General features: G+C 44.8%; 1 protein-coding gene across 1 annotated transcript in view; it reads left to right on the top strand.

Moving 5' to 3' along the window:
• The first annotated feature begins 2,710 nt into the window (after positions 1-2,710).
• Positions 2,711-18,953, top strand: part of LOC137439279 (L-serine dehydratase/L-threonine deaminase-like) — a 69,062-nt gene continuing 52,819 nt past the window's right edge. Inside the window, exons 1-6 of the mRNA XM_078768009.1 lie at positions 2,711-2,923; positions 4,264-4,347; positions 9,890-9,964; positions 10,171-10,254; positions 11,491-11,565; positions 11,772-11,855. Of these exons, the coding sequence (XP_078624135.1) occupies positions 2,711-2,923; positions 4,264-4,347; positions 9,890-9,964; positions 10,171-10,254; positions 11,491-11,565; positions 11,772-11,855 (615 nt within the window). The remainder of the gene's footprint in view (positions 2,924-4,263; positions 4,348-9,889; positions 9,965-10,170; positions 10,255-11,490; positions 11,566-11,771; positions 11,856-18,953) is intronic.

The following is an 18,953-nucleotide window of genomic DNA, read 5'->3' as shown; positions in this document are numbered from 1 at the left end:
ATGTCGTCAGCACTGCCACAAAATATGCTCTGTCGTTGTATGGTTCAAAGTCAAGTCACACACTCGACCAACTTCGTTATGTTTATGCCTGCACAAGTGACAAACGGGCATCTCTCTTCCCACCAACAGACGATGCTTTCGAACATCTGAAGCAAGCAAATTACCAGGTGGCGATATGGACCCACAGCCATGTAGCGAAGCCTGTACTTTGGAACCCCGATGGTAATGGATGGCAGGTCAGAGACAACAAACTTGAGCCTGTCATGTTCCAAAAGGATGCAGCCCCAAGGGAGGTTCGAGATCTCACGCATCTCTACTGCACCGACGATGACTGTAGGCAGAGCAGAACATGTCATTGTATCTCTGCAGGACTGACCTGCACTGAATTCTGCTCGTGTAGTGCAGACGATTGTCCAAATGTTGATGATTCTGTTGTCTTTGACGACGGCACCGATGAAGAGCGTGACTGAACTTTTAAATGTATTACATGTATTACTTCATGTAATAGATGTACATAAGTTACAGTGAATGTTATGAATTCATTATCGTCATATGTGAAATAGCTTATATCAACATGATGTCTATAAAAGTCACTTTCACAATTGTGTCAGAATCCTAAGTCAATTCTTCATGTTGCATATCTGCTTCGGGATTTCTATCGGTCAGCATTAGTGGGGCGACATATGATTTCAGTTATAACTATATCATTTCAGTGACAATTATATCATTAGATATATTTTTCAAAGGGTAAATAAACTTGGATTATGTTGATGTAACAAGTATGTCTGCAAGTCCAATATTTTTGAAGTAATTAATGTTTTTGTTGATATTTATTGGTAAACCCGAAGCTGATTTATTGCGCAAAATTCCACTATTTTTGCCTGTAGGTCACACAAAAGCCTTTGTTACATCACAAATGGTTTTTACAGATATATATGTCAGCATTCCGCACATTTTGGTACCGAATTTGTGTTTGTAGCACCAGTATTAACAAATATATGAGCCAATATGAGCCAAAATCTGTGGCGATTAAATCCATTTTTGCAGTCTGCAGTGGTACATATGTAAACGTGATTTTCAAAATGTTGTGCAATGATCTCAGGTTCACAACCATGATTTTCTAACTCCCCAAACATCCCTCTTCAAGAAAAAATAGGTTGTGACTTGTTCTACCTTGGGTAGGGGTATGCCACCCAAAACCTCATTTGGCCACTAGCCTAATTGGTTCCCTTGTGTCCACATGTTTGTCCCTGTGGGTGTAAATGTCAGTTTGTGATCGAGGAGCGATTCGATTTCAATTGATTTGAATGTTTTATCTTAAACTGTATCGATGGCCATGACGTCATCACAGTGGTGACGTAATCAAGGCCAAGGTTATCTCGCAACGCCACCGATAATATAATTTATGCACATCTCATTTCAGACTCGTCAGAAAACGAATTTGAAGAAGATTTTTCTGATCCAAATCTTATTATAATAGAGCAAACGTCTATGGTGATGTGGTGGAAAGTCTTCCCAGAAGAGTGGAGGCTGTTATGGCAGCAAAGGGAATGAGATGTTCGGGTGTCCACATACTTTTGGTTATGTAGTTTATATACGTGAAGAATGAAAAGGGGTAATCTGGGAAGAGAGAGAACCAAATTGGTGTGCATGGTGCACAAAATGGCAACCATGGTCTGTGAGCCGTGAATAAAGATGATGTAAAGGAGGAAGAACTGGCGAGGAGGAAGAGGAAAATGAAGACCTACTTCCGAGAGGATAGTAAGCCGCTTGGTAAGCAATAGAAAACCGTTTGGTCAGCAATAGTAAGCCACTTGGAAAGCGATAGTAAGCTGCTTGGTAAGCGATAGTAAGCTGCTCGGGAGGAAATAGTAAGCCACTTGGTAAGTGATAGTAAGCCGCTTGGTACGTGATAGAAAGCCAATTAGTAAGTGATAGAAAGCCAATTGGTAGGTGATTGTAAGCCACTTGGTAAGCGATAGTAAGCCACTTGGTAAGCGATAGTAAGCCCCTTACTAAGCGATAGTAAGCCACTCGTTAAGCGATAGTAAGCCACTTGGTAAGCGATAGTAAGCCCCTTAGTAAGCGATAGTAAGCCACTCGTTAAGCGATAGTAAGCCACTTGGTAAGCGATAGTAAGCCACTTGGTAAGCGATAGTAAGCCACTTGGTAAGCGATAGTAAGCCCCTTAGTAAGCGATAGTAAGCCACTCGTTAAGCGATAGTAAGCCACTTGGTAAGCGATAGTAAGCCACTTGGTAAGCGATAGTAAGCCACTTGGTAAGCGATAGTAAGCCACTTGGTAAGCGATAGTAAGCCCCTTAGTAAGCGATAGTAAGCCACTCGTTAAGCGATAGTAAGCCACTTGGTAAGCGATAGTAAGCCACTTGGTGACGGAACACACACCTGTTTATTTGTTGTTGTCCTGGGGTTATTTACAGATTTAATGGTTGAAAAACATCAGGAATGAATTTCTGATCAATGAACATCCGTTGCCATAGCGATGAAATGACGACGGAATGAATTATTTAATGGCAATGAGAATGTTGCCTTATTCGTTCAATTGAAGGATATATTATGAAAATTATAGATGAAAACAGCCGTTTATTATTTAAAGTGTTCATCCAGTAAATGTTAATTATTTTAATTGTGAATTATCTTTTTTTAATGTATAATTTTCACCATTATCATGAAACTGTTCAGATCGAGTTATGCATTGCTCGCCGTGTCCGCTCTGTCTCCATGGTTACAATTGTTCTCGCTGGTACATATTTGAACGCACAATCGTTGTTCCTCTCATTGTTCGTGAGAAGAGAAACATGAAGGTTGTATCTTGTCTCATCGCGCTCTTTTTGCTCGTACTATCAACATTTACCATCTTTCACTCCATTTCCCACCATGCACCGGGTGACATCTTCAAACAGGTGAGTTTTAAACGGACGGTTTCTTCATGTATTTCCTCGGACATTTATCGATCGACTTCTCCGTCCAATGTTGTCGATTAAATGAATGGGGTGTTGATGTAACGGAGGCTTCGTGGGACAAATAACGTCCTCCTGCGTCAAAGTTCCTCTCGTGTCCTTCAGGTGTTCAAGCACCGAGAAGGTTCCGTCTTTCCGACTCGTTCCGAAAATCCGAGAAGGTTTTTCCTCAAAAACGAAACTCCACAAAATGTCCGCTTTGTCCGGTGGTCGTTGCGTGTTACCTGGACGTATTCGGTGTCCGCATTTGCGACGTGTCGACGTCATGGCGTCGTGCCGTAACGCATTCAAATTTTGCGTCCTTCTCTCGAGGTTTGAACGGTTAGTTTCGTGCGGTGGAACCTTCCAGAAGTTCACGGTCTCACGTCTCGCGTTTGGTTGTTGCGAGGACGTTATGAGGTGAAGAACAGGTTGATTTATTTCATTGGATGAGTTGTTCATTTATGAAGTAAATTTATCATAAAATGTTCCACGAAACTAAAGGTTAAATTTAGCGATCGGATCTGACAAAAAATGAATGTTCATTAATGGAGATCTTGGTGATGATCTTTCGATACAAGACCCGACTGCCCTGAACTGGTTCCTGATCCGCACTTGAACCCTTTACTCGTTCGGGTCAGACCTGCATTCTCAACCTGTTGTAGCCAAACGATGGCGGAGGAGCAGAGGTAGGTCGGGAGTGCTGAGGGGAATGGAAAATATACAGGTGATGTGGTGAAGATTGCTAATGGGCATCAAAATGTAAACTAGGAAAAGCATATTCCCCGGGAATGGGGCAATAAAAAGCAATGTTCCCCGGGGTCGGGAGAGGATGTTTGGTGGAGAATCTTTCGCACCTGATATGGCGGCGTTCATTCTTCACAAACACATTTACCTGGTAGTGAGGAGAAATCTGTTCTCGGTTTCGCTGTTAGATGTTCCCACTGGAACCTGTGGTCAGGATGCTGCGATCCCAGGTTCTAATCCCTGATGTGGGATTGTCACCAAACCTTTCCTGTCCCACACCTGTCAGTACAAACCTCCCCATATCATCAGGGAAGGAATTATGAGTTTACCTTTCCTGGTGTAGTTGATACATCCTGCCAGCCCTCATGTGTGGTTGATTCCAATAGAATACAATATACCGCTCGTCCAGTCGTACCTGGACCATCACTAATCTCAAACCAAGCTAATATCGACAAAATGCTCACCTGAGTGTCTCCTCACCCTCAACATTGATCACAATTTCAGTGAAATATCGTTGATTAATTCTCCATTCTTCTTTTCTTGTGTCCGTAACACAGGAACTTGTTCCTCAGAAGATTGTGGAGTTTTTCAACTATTATTGGAAGGAAGTTCACAACTTCCTTCCGACTTCCACTCTGAAGGTGTGATCGCACACACACCACTCCAGAAACACGCACACTTCAATCCCAGAGGATATAAATGATACCAGGACAGACACGTGTATATATATATATATATACACTACCGGTCAAAAGTTTTGGAACAACGAAAATTTTCCAGTTTTTATTGAAATTTACGCAGTTTAATGTCTCGGTGTACTCTGAAATTAAGCATAGAATAAACAAACAATTGGAGATAAAAAAGAAATCGTAGAATCATTTTGTTTAACAAAATTTAATTTAAATTTTGACTCAGCAAAGTGGCCACCTTTTGCAGATGTAACCGCCGAACACACTCGTGGCATTCTTTCTACAATGGAAATGAAATATTGTTCGGGAAGTTCTTCCCAACACGGTTGCAGAAGTTCCCACAAATGTGTTGCACTTGTAGGTTGCTTTGCTTTCACCCTTCTGTCCAGTTCATTCCAAACCAGCTCAATGGGGTTTAAGTCTGGAGACTGTGCTGGCCATTCCATGATTTGAAGCCTTCCGTCTTGTTCTTTTCCTCGAAGGTAGTTTTGACATAGCCTGGAGGTGTGTTTAGGGTCATTATCTTGCTGTAGGATGAACCCCTGACCAACTAGGCGTATACCAGGGTATTGCATGGCACTGCAAAATGCTGTGGTAGCCCTTTTGGTTCAGGGTGCCAGTCACTCTGTGCAAGTCGCCGACTCTGGATCGAGTAATAGAGCCCCAGACCATCATGCTTCTTCCTCCATGTTTGACAGTTGATGTCGCACACTGAGGAACCATTCTTTCGCCTGCTTGACGGCATCAGAAAGTGGATGGGAGGGTTGTCCAGTCGGTCTTTTCGGAGAGACATCGTAAGAGTGTGAGATTTGTCAGGATTGAAAGACATGTTCCACTTGTTTGCCCAGTCTGTGATTTTGTCAAGGTCTGCAGAGAGTGAGGAGGCTGCACACTGCCGATCTGAGGGATGAAGAATGGAGCGACAGAGAGTAGAGTCGTCAGCAAAGAGATAGAGAGGATTTTCAAGAGAGTCACAGAGATCATTGATGAAGACCAGAAAAAGCACAGGGCCCAGAACACTGCCTTGGGGAACTCCAGCCTGAACAGGAAGAGGAGATGAGAGAAACCCATTCAGGGCCACACGTTGACTATGACTAGAGAGGAAGTCCGCCAGCCATGCGTGGAGATTTCCATGGATACCAAAAGAGGAGAGTTTGGTGAGCAGAGCGGGGTGCCAGACCGTATCGAAGACACGTGATATGTCAAGGGAGACTGCTCTAATTTCCTGTTTGGCATTGAGGACCTCCATCCATTGTTGAGAAAGCAGAAGCAGAATGTCCAGAGTGGAGTGTCCAGGTCTGAAACCAAATTGATGATCAGAGATCAAGCCATTGGAGAAGAGGAAAGATTTCATATCTGAAGCAATGATGGATTCCATGACTTTGCTGATAATTGGGAGAAGGCTGATTGGTCTGTAGTTGCTGGGATCTGTTTTTGCACCTTTTTTGTGCAAAGCGGTGATGTTGGCAGATTTCCAAGCAGATGGAAGATGGCCTTGAGCAAAAGAGAGGGAGTGAAAGAGCGGAAGAACATGATTTTAGGACCCGTGGGCTGATGCCGTCAGGTCCAGTTGCAGAATCATAGTCGAGGGTTGACAGAAACTTTTCCACCTTGTCAGGAGGAAAGGACACAGAGTCCAGGAGCAGCTGGGTACGACTGGAATAATCCTCTCCAAGAAGTTCTGTCACTCAAACGTTTGGGTCTCACTATCTGCCATGATCTTTCCTGGGAAAACCACATTTCAAATCTGGCCTCCACAGCCAGTCGCCGACTGGGCATCCTCCGTCGTGCGAAGTCCTTCCTTGGCACACCTGAGCTCCTCAACACATACAAGGCTTTCATCCGCAGCTCAATGGAATACTGCTCTCCCCTCTGGGCTGGTGCTCCTGCCTCACACCTAGCTCTCCTTCACACTGTTGAAACCAAAGCATTCAGAATCATTGGAATCTCCCGCGATGAAGCTAACTCCAAGGGCCTCTCACTCACTCACCGCAGGCAGGTTGGTGGTCTTTCCGTCTTCTACCGACTCCTCTCTGGCCTTGCCCCCCCCCCCAGCTCTCTCTGGGCTCTGTCCCGCAAATATTCCTACAGGTCGCACAAGATCTGCCTGCAACCCTCTTATGGTTAAACTGCCAAAATCAAGACTCTCTGCTCACCTTCACTCCTTCATTCCTCTTTTCTCCTGCCTCTGGAACAAACTCCCTCACTCTCTTCAATCCCACTCCACCCTCCAAGTCTTTAAAACAGCTGTTTACCACCATCTCTTATCTTCCCCCATCCAAAATCTTGATCTTTTCTACCCCCGCTAATTTCACCCCATTTCCACTTTTTTGAAATACCAACTTCTGTCCAGGAAGTCCTTGGTGTCCTTGTGTTTTATACTTCTCCCTCACCCCCCCCCCCCCCCTTCCCATGCCTCCTCCCCCCGGGCCCTCTCCCTTCCACACATCTCCCTGCTCTCGGATGTTGTGTTTGTGTGCTTCCCCTTCTCTCCCCATCTTGTCTTCCGCTCCCTCTTTTTGGGTATTTTGTTTGTCTGGTTGATTTGTTTGTGAAGTAAATGTTAGCTCTTTCACGAGCCTCGATTCAGTATACAAAACAAAAAAAAAAAAACCCTGTGTGACGAACCAAATATTTCAAATTTTGATTCATCGGTCCATAAGACCTTCTTCCAGTCTTCATTATTCCACTGGAGGTGCTTCACGGCCCAGGCAAGCCTCTTTTTCTTATTTTGCCATCTCAGCAATGGCTTTCTTACTGCCACTCGACCTGTCAAACCTGCAGGTGGAAGTCTTCTCTTCACAGTTGAAACTGAGACTTGCTTACTTCGACCAGTGTTAAGCTGTGCTTGAAGCTGTTGTCCTGTGAGCCGCCGATCACGCAAGCTGTTGACTCTCAGAAACTTGGCTTATGATTCTGTTGTGGCTTTGGGTCTGCCAGACCTCTTCCTCTCAGAGTTTCCTCCAGTTTCGAAGTGCCTTTTGATGGTTTTGATGGTATGAGTGTTAGTTAGTTGGGGTTGAAATCACATTGACTCGTGTTGGTTAGTTGGAGTTGACGAGGCCATTAGGCCCATTATATTATCACCAACCTGTGGTTGTTTGTCCGTGCTCTATCCTTTTTAAATGCTGAGCGCCCATTTTTAAAGTTTGTGATTTGAGGAGGCTGAGGTTCCAACCACCGAGCTCGCAGACTCGAAGCGGAGGCTCAACCATTACACCGCACCGAGGTACGTTTGTCGGCTGAGCGCTGTGTCCGGTGCTCCGGTGCTCGGTTCACACGATCACCTGAAGCATGTTTAGAGTACGCCAAGCACCCACTTGTGTGTGATGGGGTGAGCATGAATGAAAGGGGTCACCGTGACGTGGTGCATCATAACCGTCAATGAACGTCATCACGTGAGTGTGACGTCAACAATGTTTAGTTCGCTCTTCCTTCCCTTTGGGTGAACCCGAGGTGTGTTCAGTTACCAAGTTTCTTGTGGAGTGCTCGCCAAGTGGCTTAAGCACTCCATTCAAAATCGTTGATAAGGAACGGCTGGCCTGGCAAGCGAGTCGTTCCACACAGCTAGCTTCTTCATTCCTTGTATATTCATTCTTAAATTTATTCTTTCCTGTTTCGTTCGATTACAAAGAAAAAGGTTTCCCTTGTCAAGCGGCACGATGGCTACAGGTACACACACTCGGTGGTCTCTGAGCTATCTCGCCTGGGTTCGAATCCCGACCGAGTCATCCTGGTGTTTCACAGGTATGGTGATTCATGAATGTGTGTGCCGTCCCTTGGATGGACGTTAAGCCGGGTGTCCCATCTGCTAGCATTAGTTGGTGGACGATAAATATCTCAGGGTGTCCTTAGTCAAGAGTAGGCGAGCGATCACAGGCATCCTGGACAAATGACAAATTGTTGCCATGACTGACTGTTGGGAAAGGCAATGGCAAACCACCCAGTGCCACAGTTCTCAATCAGCCACACAACAGACCAATCTTCTCAATCTGTTTCTCCATTTTTTCATTCATCGTTGTTATCTTTTCTAATTCTCTACTCTCTTGATGGTGTGCTCATCTGGTGTGGATGGTGTGCACATCTGGTGTGGAAGGTGTGCACATCTGGTGTGGATGGTGTGCACATCTATTGTGGATGGTGTGCACATCTGGAGTGGATGGTGTGCACATCTGGTGTGGATGGTGTGCACATCTGGTGTGGATGGTGTGCACATCTGGTGTGGATGCTGTGCACATCTGGTGTGGATGGTGTACACATCTGATGAGGATGGTGTGCACATCTGGTGTGGATGGTGTGCACTTCTGGAGTGGATGGTGTGCACTTCTGGAGTGGATGGTGTGCACATCTGGTGTGGATAGTGTGCACATCTGGTGTGGATAGTGTGCACATCTGGTGTGGATGGTGTGCACATCTGGTGTGGATGGTGTGCATATCTGGTGTGGATGGTGTGCATATCTGGTGTGGATGGTGTGCACATCTGGTGTGGATGGTGTGCACATCTCGTATGGATGGTGTGCACATCTGGTGTGGATGGTGTGCACATCTGGTGTGGATGGTGTGCACATCTGGTGTGGATGGTGTGCACATCTGGTGTGGATGGTGTGCACATCTCGTGTGGATGGTGCACATCTCGTGTGGATGGTGTGCACATCTGGTGTGAATGGTGTGCCAACATTTATCATTTTCCTTCTTCCAGTTCTTTCAAAGTTCTCCATTCTGTCACGACCGATGTGTTTGTTCTTGTCACTTGCTCTGTGCGCCTCAAATTAAACACCCATCAGTGTGAACCTTTACTCACTCATTACACTTCGTTTGGTCTTGGTTTCTGCGACATGTTTTTAAGTTAAATCGATCCTATCTCATTGTATGCTTATTCAAACGCGTTGCAAGATCTTAAATAATTAATCAATAAATGTAATCTCCATTTTGAGCTGGTGCAGAGAAAGAGCTCCTATCAGAAAACGGACACATGACGCTTCACGCACGATGGGCGCAGGTTTGGAGCGACCTCGCTCTTTGGATACAAAATGGCTTCTAATTCCAAATTGTCACTCCTCGGATAGAGAGACCCAAGACATGTGCCCCCTTCCACCTTTTCGAGTATCCTCCACTCCTGTACAAGGGAGCGAATGGAAGAGTTTTATTTGGTCGGAGGAGAAAATTAAAATCGCTGTGATAGATCGGATTGAGGCCTTTGGGTTGAGAGGGGAAGGGTGAGGACCTGGGGTTTGGAGGTGGACGTTGAGGACTTGGGGTGGACAGGCAGAGGTTGAGCTCTTTGTGCTTGTGAGGGGTGTGGCAGAGTTGAGGAGTTGAAGACATATTTTACATGATGTGGAAATTACACGGGTTCCTGCTCCTGACTAATATTGTGAGTTTGGTGTAAAATTACTGAATAATGCTGCGGGTTTTGTGTTTAATCATTCAGAAGTGTTGGTGTGTTTGGTGTGAAATAAATTTAACAAGTGATTTGTCTGTTTGTGTCCTGCAGAACGTTTGGGGATTTACTTTTTCCATCTTCCTTCAAATCTCCAACAAACTTCCACCACAACTACGTTTTATCAAGGTACGGAAGCATTCATTCCTCCACAAACACTTTCCTGAGAATGAAGAGAAATCTGTTCTTGGTTTGAATGTTTGACGTTATAATCTGTTCAGACCTATGGTGGTTGATGCTGGAGTCCCAGGTGGGAGCACGTCACCCTCTGTCGGACTTTATTTCAGTGAAATAACTGATTGTCCATGTTTGATGTTCTTGTGTCTCTCACATAGAATCCCATCCTTGAGAAACCACAGGGATTTTTAGGATCTTTGTGGGCAAACATTGCCAGCATCTTACCGACTTCTTTCCTGAAGGTAATCAAACGCTTCCTTCCAGAAACCACAACACACATTAATTGCATGGATTGCTTCACTCCTGAAACACGTGTACGGTACTTTAATCTCCTGGGATGTATCTGCACACCCGGACACATATATGCACATACCGTCCCACAAAATTAGATACCCTAACATGTCCAAACTACATATCAGGCCGACACATCCACTTGGAAACCAGGCACCTTTTCCTCCGACAAATACACATCCTCAACTGCTGAGGGCCAAAAAACCCATTGTAGTTGCAGCCAGATTAGTGTAATAATTATGTGTAGTTGGAGATACAGTCATGGCCAAAAATATTGGCACCCTTGCACTTTTTTCAAATAATGCACCATTTCTTCCAGAACATTGTTGAAATTAAAGAATCTTTTGGTGTTCACATTTGTATTTCTTTGGTTTGCAGTGGAAAAAAACCCCAAAAAGCTGAAAAAAACCTACTAAATGTTGGCTTATTCCACACAGAAATCCGAAAATCGGCCAGACAATATTATTGGCACCTTTTAGAAGTTGTTGGAAATTATTTGATTTCAAGCAAGTGATTCTCCTTTACTTTGCAATTGAACTCACCTGTAGTGAGTTGCAGGTGCCTACAATATAAAAATCGCTCATTCAACCAGATTGAATGGAGAAAAGGAGTCATTCTGCTGTTTTGTGTCACTGTCTGCACCGCAATGATCATGGAGAAAATAAAGAAAACCAGGGAATTGTCTGAGGAGGGGCAGAAGCATTAATATGGCATTAATATTTAAAAAATCAACTTTTACCATCATTCGCGACATTAACAAATATTTAAATCCGGATGTGGAGTAGTTCCGCACGGATGGGTGAATACAATTACGAATTCAAAATCGTAATTGTATTCACTCAATTCCAAAGGTCATTCCAATCATAAATTGATACTTCAACAAAATACTGTTTTAAATGATGATTGTTTTGAGATATTATCAAACCAGCTCATTGTCGTCATCTGTCCACTTCCGGATTTGCGACAGGTTCGTATCGAGTCAATTTCCAAATCATAATTTTTATTGAGGAATTTATGAAACCTCCTACCTACCAGACAACATCCGCTGGGACCCAAAAACGTTCCACAGGAGGTTTGGCAGGGCCAGCTGTAATAATGTTATGCTGTAATTATACTGTCATAATTTAATACATTATACTGTAATAATGTTGAAGTGTTGGTGTGGTGTACCTGTTTGTGCCCAACAGAACGTTTGGGGATTTACTTTTTCCATCTTCCTCAAAATCTCCAACAAACTTCCACCACAACTACGTTTTATCAAGGTACGGAAGCATTCATTCCTCCACAAACACTTTCCTGAGAATGAAGAGAAATCTGTTCTTGGTTTGAATGTTTGACGTTATAATCTGTTCAGACCTGTGGTGGTTGATGCTGGAATCCCAGGTGGGAGCACGTCACCCTCTGTCGTTCTTTATTTCAGTGAAATAACTGATTGTCCATGTTTGATGTTCTTGTGTCTCTCACATAGAATCCCATCCTTGAGAAACCACAGGGATTTTTAGGATCTTTGTGGGCAAACATTGCCAGCATCTTACCCACTTCTTTCCTGAAGGTAATCAAACGCTTCCTTCCAGAAACCACAACACACATTAATTGCATGGATTGCTTCACTCCTGAAACACATGTACGGTACTTTAATCTCCTGGGATGTATCTGCACACCCGGACACATATATGCACATACCGTCCCACAAAATTCGATACCCTAACATGTCCAAACTACATATCAGGCCTACCCATCCACTTGGAAACCAGGCACCTCCTCCCACCACATCAACTCATCCCCCACAAGCACACATCCTCAACTGTTGAAGGAAAAACTACCTGCAATAGATGAAGCTATGCCCTTGTATGGGTGTAGTGGTGCTCACCTCCTCTCATTTGTTCCTCTTTTTTCCGCCTAAAGAACCAACTTCCACATTCTCTTTAATCTCACTCTTCGCTCCAGTTCTTCAGGACAGTTTAAGCTGCGCAAAGTAAAAAAAAAAAAACGTTCACTATTGGTTGAGTTATTGTGCTTCATGTGTTTCATGGCCAAATTAATCAGGGTCAAAGGTTGTCCCAAAGCTTGGATGTGTCAATACGTTGGACACTTTGTCGTGGGAGTGATATGATAACAAAACAGGTTAAACGCAAAACACACCTGTATGAATTGCTGAATACAGCAGTCAGCAAGGTTCAGAGGAGAGATGAACTTTGCAACAATTTTATATTCAGATTTAATGAATTATCTCAGGACATTGGGGGGTGGAGGTGGCGGAGAGGGGGAGGGGGATGGGGAGAGCAATGGGGGAGAGGGGAGGGAGTGAGAGGAGGAGGGAGTGTGGGAAAGAGAGGGGGATAGGGAGGGATAAGAAGTTTCCTTCTGTATCCACCCTGTTGACCCCGACATTTGAAATGACAGGAGAACAGGTGTAAGTAATGTTGATGCCAGATTGTATTACACAACCAGGATATGTTGTGCTCTTTTTACCCAATATCCAACCTCCGCGGCCCGATGTTGCACCACCATTTTGCAGTAGGTGCTACAAGCATCTCAGATATTTTGTTCTCAGCAAAACCACGAGTGCAACACAATTGACCTTTTTAAAGTCCATGAAATAATATTTAAATTGAGAGATTAACTTAAACCTTTCCTGTCACTTGGGACGGGTACTCCTCCAAGTTTATTTAAAAACTTACCTGTGAGGATTATAGCTGTTAAATGCCGCGTCGTGCAAAATGAGTGTGTGGTATTTTTCTACCTGGAGGGTGGGCTCAGGTGTGGCAAAACATCTCGTATTGTTGCAGGAGTCTTGCATCTGCGCAGGATGGCCAAGGGGCCTTGTCTACAAGGAGCAAAGCTTTGTCCGTGACATTGTTCTTGGTGTTATTTTCAATTGAGCTGCAGAAGGCTTGAGTGGGTTGGGGATTGGCATTCTCTCACACACAGCTTAACCCCATGTCATTATAAAAGGACTTTTCCATGGTCATTATTTACTTTTAACGATGTGTATATGTGCATCACGCAGATTATTGGTTTCGTGTCGTTTATTGACAAATATCTCTTGAAGTTGGTTTTACTTTGTCACGTTTCATCATTTTCTGTTTGTATAAAAATGAACGAAAGTTTCTAAATTTACTTTTTGTTATCATAAACTTTAACTTTTGACTTGTGGATACCTGAGTGACCTCAGAATGTTTAATATTTTAATGTTTTGGTTTCCTTTCAGTTCCTGGATGAAGTAACTTCAATTCCAGGCAGATGTAAGTGACTTTTCATCATCTGATACATAAAGCTCTTTCTAACCACTGACTCCCTCACTCACTGATAGATAATGTTTAATACCTTCGATTTGGGGTAGAAAGCTGAAATTTAGCAAATTGCTGCAACTCAAAGCCAATATCCCAGGAAAAATCGCAATACAGTCGGAAATTTTCCATGAATGAAAATATCAGGGAATAAAAGATGGTTGCTGGAGACTCAGTATGACCACGGCAAGTCTTGTGACCCCAGACAAAGGAATACTTCGCAGAATATTGCGGTAACAACAATTGATATTGTCACGGTTGTCTGGTTTGTTCCGGTTGCCCGGTACGAATCCAGCGAGTCATGTTAAAACAATCGTGACAGTCACCCGCTTCAAAGACTCCCTGCTGGATCTGCATCTGAAGACCGCATGACCAGGCAGATTGCAGTTCCCAAAGCGGGCGAGTGTGCTGCCAAGAGATGACCAAAAGACTGATCTAATAAGGCCAAGGAAACCTTGATCATGTGACGCGATCTTCTCCAATAGCGAATCAATCCTTGACGGGGATTACGAGAACCACCAGATGAAGCCACCAGGACAAAGATAATTCACCAGAGACCAAGTCAGGTTTAATGACAAGAATGGCTCGGTGAGGGAACAGGATGAGCAAGTGCAAATAACAGTCGATAAGAAACAATAAATCTATCATAACTGGAACGGCACTCACTGGAGAGCATAACTCCGCCTAGTTGGCCATATCATATCACTCAATGGTGAAGAATCACTTTTAAAATTCCACTAGCTGGATCCGGATCTGGATCTTCACCAAAATCTAATCGATTCTTCCTTGTCCCACACACAAACGGTCCAACAAGTTTCGTCCAAATCCATCCATAACTGTTTGAGATATCCTGCTTTGTATCGTTTTTGGCTCTATCTCACAATGGTGAAGAATCACTTCAAAAATTAAATAATTCTCAGATGCGAATCCATATTCAGATCTACACAAAAATCGAATCGCATCGTCCTTGTCACACACCCAACCGGTCCACCAAGTTTCGTCCAAATGCGTCCACAACATTTTGAGATATCCTGCCATGTGTCGTTTTCGGCCCTTTCTCCCAATGGTGAAGAATCGCTTGAAAAAATTCGAGTAGCCGGATCTGAATCCAGATCTTCACCAAAATCCAATCATTTCGTCGGTGTCACATGTGCTACATCGCTTTCAAATTTCGTCCGAATCCGTCCACAAGTTTTTGAGATATTTTGTTCACAAACAGACAAACAGAGGTGAAAACTTAACCTCCATCCACCTTTGGTGGTGGAGGTAATAAGTGTGTTTGTCAGTGTGTGTGTCGGTGTGTCTCCTCCATAACTCCAAAACTATGAAAGCTGGTAGCTTTCAAATTTGCATGAAACAATTAAGGGAACTTCAAGGGAGTTCATAAATGAAAACTGTGTATTTCTGGAAACTAGTATACCCGTTCACTACGGGAGCGGCAAGAAGGGTCATTCCTCTTTGGGGTGTATAGATTACAGTCGATCTCTGGTCGGGTCTCAAGAACATTGGGTGTGTGTTCATTTGACAAGTTTCTTGTGGAGAGATCGCCAAGTGGTTTCAGCATTCGAGCAAGCACTCCATTCAAAACCATTAAGTAACGGCTGGCTTGGCAATCACGAGCTATCTGCTTGGTAAAAGAGCACAACCCGGGCGTCCTCCCTTTCAGGTTTGTGTTAAGCAGGAGCGAGTTTCAAAAGTTTGCTCCAAAAAACGCCACGGTGGCGCCAGAAAGGGCCATGTTATTAATCCAACATTTGTGGGGTACATACAGTACCGTAGATTTTCGCTCAGTTTGGAAGGTAAACCTTACTTCACGGATGTTGGGATTCCTCCAAATTTCTTTTTTTTAGTGATTATAAAGGGCATTAGCGACTGTTTAAAAAGCTAATCATACATGTTTGTGGTTTATAATATTTTAAATTTTAAATTTTAAATATCCCCGTTGTATTTGCTTGTCAATAATAAAACCCCTCACCTTTGAACCGATCACACCCACCTATGAGTCAAGGAAGAATGGGAACCATGATTATCGAAAACCCCTTCAGACTCAAACCACGAGGGAAAGACAAAGCAAAATCACAAGACAATAAATATTCTTCCTCGACTTCTCACACACTTTTTTTTTTTTTTTTTTTTGTTTTGTTTTGTATACAACATCGAGGCTCGTGAAAGAGCGAACATTAATCACACAGAAAGACAAACCGACACATAAAACATATAACATAGGGAGCGGTAGACAAGATGGGGAGAGAGGGGGAAGGACACAAACACAACATTTGAGAGCAGGGACCGAGAGACATGGAGACATCGAGAGATCTGAGAGAGGGCGAGGGCTTTGGGGGGGGGGGGCGTCGGAAGGGGGCGGTGGGAGAGGTATAAAACATATGGACACTGCCAGGACTTCCAGGAAAGAAGTTGGAATTTCAAACAAGGTGGATCTGGGGTGAATTAGCGGGGGTAGAAAAGATCAAGGTTTTGGATGGGGGAAGATAAGAGATGGTGGTGAACAGCTGTTTTAAAGACCTGGAGGGAGGAGTGGGATTGAAGGGAGTGAGGGAGTTTGTTCCAGAGGCGGGAGAAAAGAGGAATGAAAGAGTGAAGGTGAGCAGAGAGCCGAGATTTCGGCAGTTTAACCATCAGAGGGTTGCTGGCAGATCTTGTGCGACCTGTAGGAATATTTGGGGGACAGAGCACAGAGAGAGCTGGGGGTGCAAGGCCGGAGAGGAGTCGGTAGAAGACAGAAAGACCACCTACCTGCCTGCGGTGAGTGAGTGAAAGGCCCTCAGAGATAGCTTCATCGCGGGAGATTCCAATAATTCTGAAAGCTTTGGTTTCAACAGCGTGAAGCCGAGCTAGGTGTGAGGCAGGAGCACCGGCCCATAGGGGAGAACAGTATTCCATTGAGCTGCGGATGAAAGCCTTGTATGTGGTGAGGAGCTCAGGTGTGCCGAGGAAGGACTTCGCACGACGGGGGATGCCCAGTCGGCGACTGGCTTTGGAGGCCAGCTTGGAAATGTGGTTTTCCCAAGAAAGATCATGGCAGATAGTGAGACCCAAAATCTTGAGCGACAGAACTTCTTGGAGAGGATTGTTGAGAAAGTAGATGGGAGGGTTGTCCAGTCGATCTTTTCGGAGAGACATAGTAAGAGTGTGAGATTTGTCAGGATTGAAAGACATGTTCCACTTATTTGACCAGTCTGTGATTTTGTCCAGGTCTTCAGAGAGTGAGGAGGCAGCAGACTGCCGATCTGAGGGAAGAGGAATGGAGCGGCAGAGAGTGGAATCATCAGCAAAGAGATAGAGAGGATTTTCGAGAGAGTCAGAGAGATCATTGATGAAGACCAGAAAAAGCACGGGGCCCAGAACACTGCCTTGGGGAACTCCAGCCTGAACAGGAAGAGGAGATGAGAGAAACCCATTCAGGGCCACACGTTGACGACGACTAGAGAGGAAGTCCGCCAGCCATGCGTGGAGATTTCCATGGATACCAAAGGAGGAGAGTTTGGTGAGCAGAGCGGGGTGCCAGACCGTGTCGAAGGCACGTGATATGTCGAGGGAGACAGCTCTAATTTCCTGTTTGGCATTGAGGACCTCCATCCATTGTTGAGACAGCAGAAGCAGCATGTCCAGAGTAGAGTGACCTGGTCTGAAACCAAATTGATGATCAGAGATCAAGCCATTGGAGAAGAGGAAAGATTTCATATCCGAAGCAATGATGGATTCCATGACTTTGCTGATAATTGGGAGAAGGCTGATTGGTCTGTAGTTGCTAGGATCTGTTTTTGCACCTTTTTTGTGCAAAGCGGTGATGTTGGCTGATTTCCAAGCAGATGGCAGTTGACCTTGAGCAAAAGAGAGGGTGAAGAGAACAGAGAGAGGGTGAGATAGAGCAGCAGAGCAGGATTTTAGGACCCGTGGGCTGATGCCGTCGGGTCCAGTTGCAGAATCAGAGTCGAGGGTTGACAGAAACTTTTCCACCTTGTCAGGAGGAAAGGACACGGAGTCCAGGAGCAGCAGGGTACGACTGGGTATGGTGGGTACAGAGAGGGATGGGTTTGGGACACAAGATTTAGAGGCAAACACAGAGTTGAGGCATTCAGCTTTTTCACGTGCGGAGTCAGCTGTGTAGCCGTTTGAGGTAAGGGAGGGGATGGAGGGGGAACAAACACCAGAAACTGATTTGACCACACGCCACCAGGATTTGGAAGAGGGAGACAGATAAGAGAGTTCGGTCTTGAGAACGGAGAGATATTGTTTCCTGGCTCTCCTGAGGGTGGACACACACTTGTTTCGGGCTTTGTGAAAGGAAATGAGATTTCCTTCCGTTGGATTTGCTTTCCAGGAGACGAAGGCAAGTTGTTTCTGGGCAACAGCCTCACCACAAGATTCCGTGTACCATGGACGGGAGGAAGGGTATGACAACTGAAGACGAGATGGGATAAATCTGTGCATGAGAGAGAGCAATTTACTTTGGAAGAATTCCCAGGATGAGTTGATGTCAGAGGTGGTAGAGATGGGAGACCAGTCCAGATGATTGATGGCTGCTTGAAGACCGTGCCAGTTGGCCTGAGTGAAATGCCAGACTCGTCGACGCTGAGCAGGCTCCCTGAGGATGGTCAGAGAGATGTCCACTTTAACAAGGACATGATCAGATGATCCGATCGGAGCAGAAGAAGAGCAGCAGACATTTTCAGGGAAGTTAGTCATAACCAAGTCCAGAAGAGAAGATGTTCCGTTGACTGAGATCCGGGTCGGGAAATTGACAGATTGTGTCAGTCCCAGTGAGTCGCAGAAGTCCTTTGCTGAGGAGCCATGGCTGGTGAGAGAGGTACCCACACCCAGCCAACTGGCATGATGACAGTTGAAATCACCACATATGAGGAAGAGAGAGTTGGGATGAGTAGATAGAAGTTGGTCCATATCATCAGACAGCGAGATGTAGATGGAGTCATCACTGTTTGGTGGACGGTACAACACACATATGAACAAGAGGTGGGAGCGAAGGGGAAGCCGTAGCCAGAGGTATTCCTGGGGGTGAGGTGGAGAGAGTGCAGTGCAGGGCGAGTGAGGAAGAGAGTTTTTGATAAAGATAGCAACCCCGCCTCCAGGACGAGGCTCAGGTCTATCATACCGGAGGAGGGAGTAGCCCGGGAGAGATACTATGGAATCAGAGACATCATAAAGGAGGAAAGTTTCTGTTAAGCAGATCACGTCTGGTTTGACAGAAGCAACCTGTATGGAGAGATCAGTTAAGTTTGAACGAAGGCCCCGGATGTTTGAGGTCCATACCGTTAATGAAGAGGAAGGGGGAGCATCAGATACAGAACAGGGGGGAGGAGGGGTAGGGTAAGATGTGGAAG

The sequence above is a fragment of the Myxine glutinosa genome, chromosome 14, assembly GCF_964187855.1.
Source record: "Myxine glutinosa chromosome 14, kmMyxGlut1.1, whole genome shotgun sequence".
Taxonomy (NCBI): Eukaryota; Metazoa; Chordata; class Myxini; order Myxiniformes; family Myxinidae; genus Myxine; species Myxine glutinosa.
Note: the sequence above shows the minus strand (reverse complement) of the source record. Positions and strands in the feature narration are given on the sequence as shown.